Source organism: Aptenodytes forsteri, unplaced genomic scaffold (assembly GCF_000699145.1).
Source record: "Aptenodytes forsteri isolate BGI_AS27 unplaced genomic scaffold, ASM69914v1 Scaffold76, whole genome shotgun sequence".
NCBI lineage: Eukaryota > Metazoa > Chordata > Aves > Sphenisciformes > Spheniscidae > Aptenodytes > Aptenodytes forsteri.
In genome coordinates, this window is record NW_008794444.1 from 1912646 (window position 1) to 1913971 (window position 1326).

Here is a 1326-nt window from a genome sequence, read left to right on the forward strand (position 1 = left end):
CTTAGAAGGGGAGGGGGGGGGGGGGGGAGGTTGCTTTGCTTTTTTTAGTTGGTTTTGTTTTTGGTTTGGTTTTTTTTTTTTGGAGAGGCCGGGGAAACGGAACTATGCAACTTAAAGACAGATTTTGCCCTCCCTGCTCATACTCTGTATTTCAGAAACTCTGCTTAAAGCCACTTGCATCCCCGCGTTGTATCTGCACGTACACACTTAGGAGGAACATACGTGTTTGCAATGCATACACACCCGTAAATAAACACGTTAACACACAGCGCAGTTCGCCCATCGCTTATGCCACGTTCATACTGCTCTAACTCCGTTTACTTCTGCGGAGTTGAGTAACTTGTAATGGGGTATAAATAAAACCAAAACATACTTTCGTAGCCACGCACATTTTCTATAATGCGTCCTGTACGTTCAGTAACATAAAACGGTCTACTCATATTTTCTTAGAGCTCTGCTGAAACACAAGGGGGTATTCAGAGCCGCAGGAAAAAATGCGTCCAAACAGGATCTGAATGATGAAATAGGAATTGCCACATTAAAAAAAAAATAAAAAAAAATAAAAAAAAAATAAAAGGATAACCCAGCTGCCCAGACCTTTAGAAAATAACAGTTTGTCTAAGGTAGTGATGGGCTGCTTCTGCATGTTGCAGAAAGCAAAGCAAGCCACGTTGTCCAAAAGAAGCCTAGAAAATCCAGACTCTACGTGACCTGACTTACTTATTTCACAGGAAACTGCATGGAAGGAGGAAGGGGGGGGGGGGGGGGGGGGGGGGGGGGGAAGGAAAAAAAACCCCACCAATCATTCATGCTACCGTAGTTACACCACGCCATAGACTGGAGTAGTTTGCCGTGAAAAATCAAACTGAAATAAGCCATCACCCGTTTGAAAAATAAAACGTAAGAAAAGAAGCTGTTAATGCAATCAGGCTGGGGAGCCCTGGCTCCCCGACCTCCCTCTTCTCTCGGGTGTTGTTTTGTTGTTTTTTGTTGTTTTTTTTTTTTTAAATTTTTGCCTGCATTAGAGCATCGTTCAAGAAGGGTTGCAGCAAAAAACCACTCACCGGGGTTGTTGGCCTCCCCTTCGAGGATGTGGAGCTCGGTGCAGTCTGCCAGGGAGTGCTCCAGGCAGAGCTGGAGGAAGCGAGCTTGGGTCCGGCTGACGCGTTTCAGCAGCGAGAGCAGCGCAACAGTCTGCTCGCACTCGTTCCAGCCCTTGAACCAACCGGCCAACACGCCGACCTGGTCTCGAAACATCATGGTGAGCCGGTGGCCGGAGGAGAGACCTCTGCGGGGGGAGAAAATAAATAACTGGGAAAGCCTCCC

At 47.1% G+C, this 1326-nt stretch overlaps 1 protein-coding gene across 1 annotated transcript in view; it reads right to left on the reverse strand.

Moving 5' to 3' along the window:
* Positions 1-1320, reverse strand: part of SAMD4A (sterile alpha motif domain containing 4A) — a 116919-nt gene extending 115599 nt beyond the window's left edge. The window contains exon 1 of the mRNA XM_009289884.1: positions 1065-1320. Coding sequence (XP_009288159.1) covers positions 1065-1260 — 196 coding nt within the window. The 5' untranslated portion in view covers positions 1261-1320. The remainder of the gene's footprint in view (positions 1-1064) is intronic.
* Between the last annotated feature and the right edge of the window lie 6 nt (positions 1321-1326).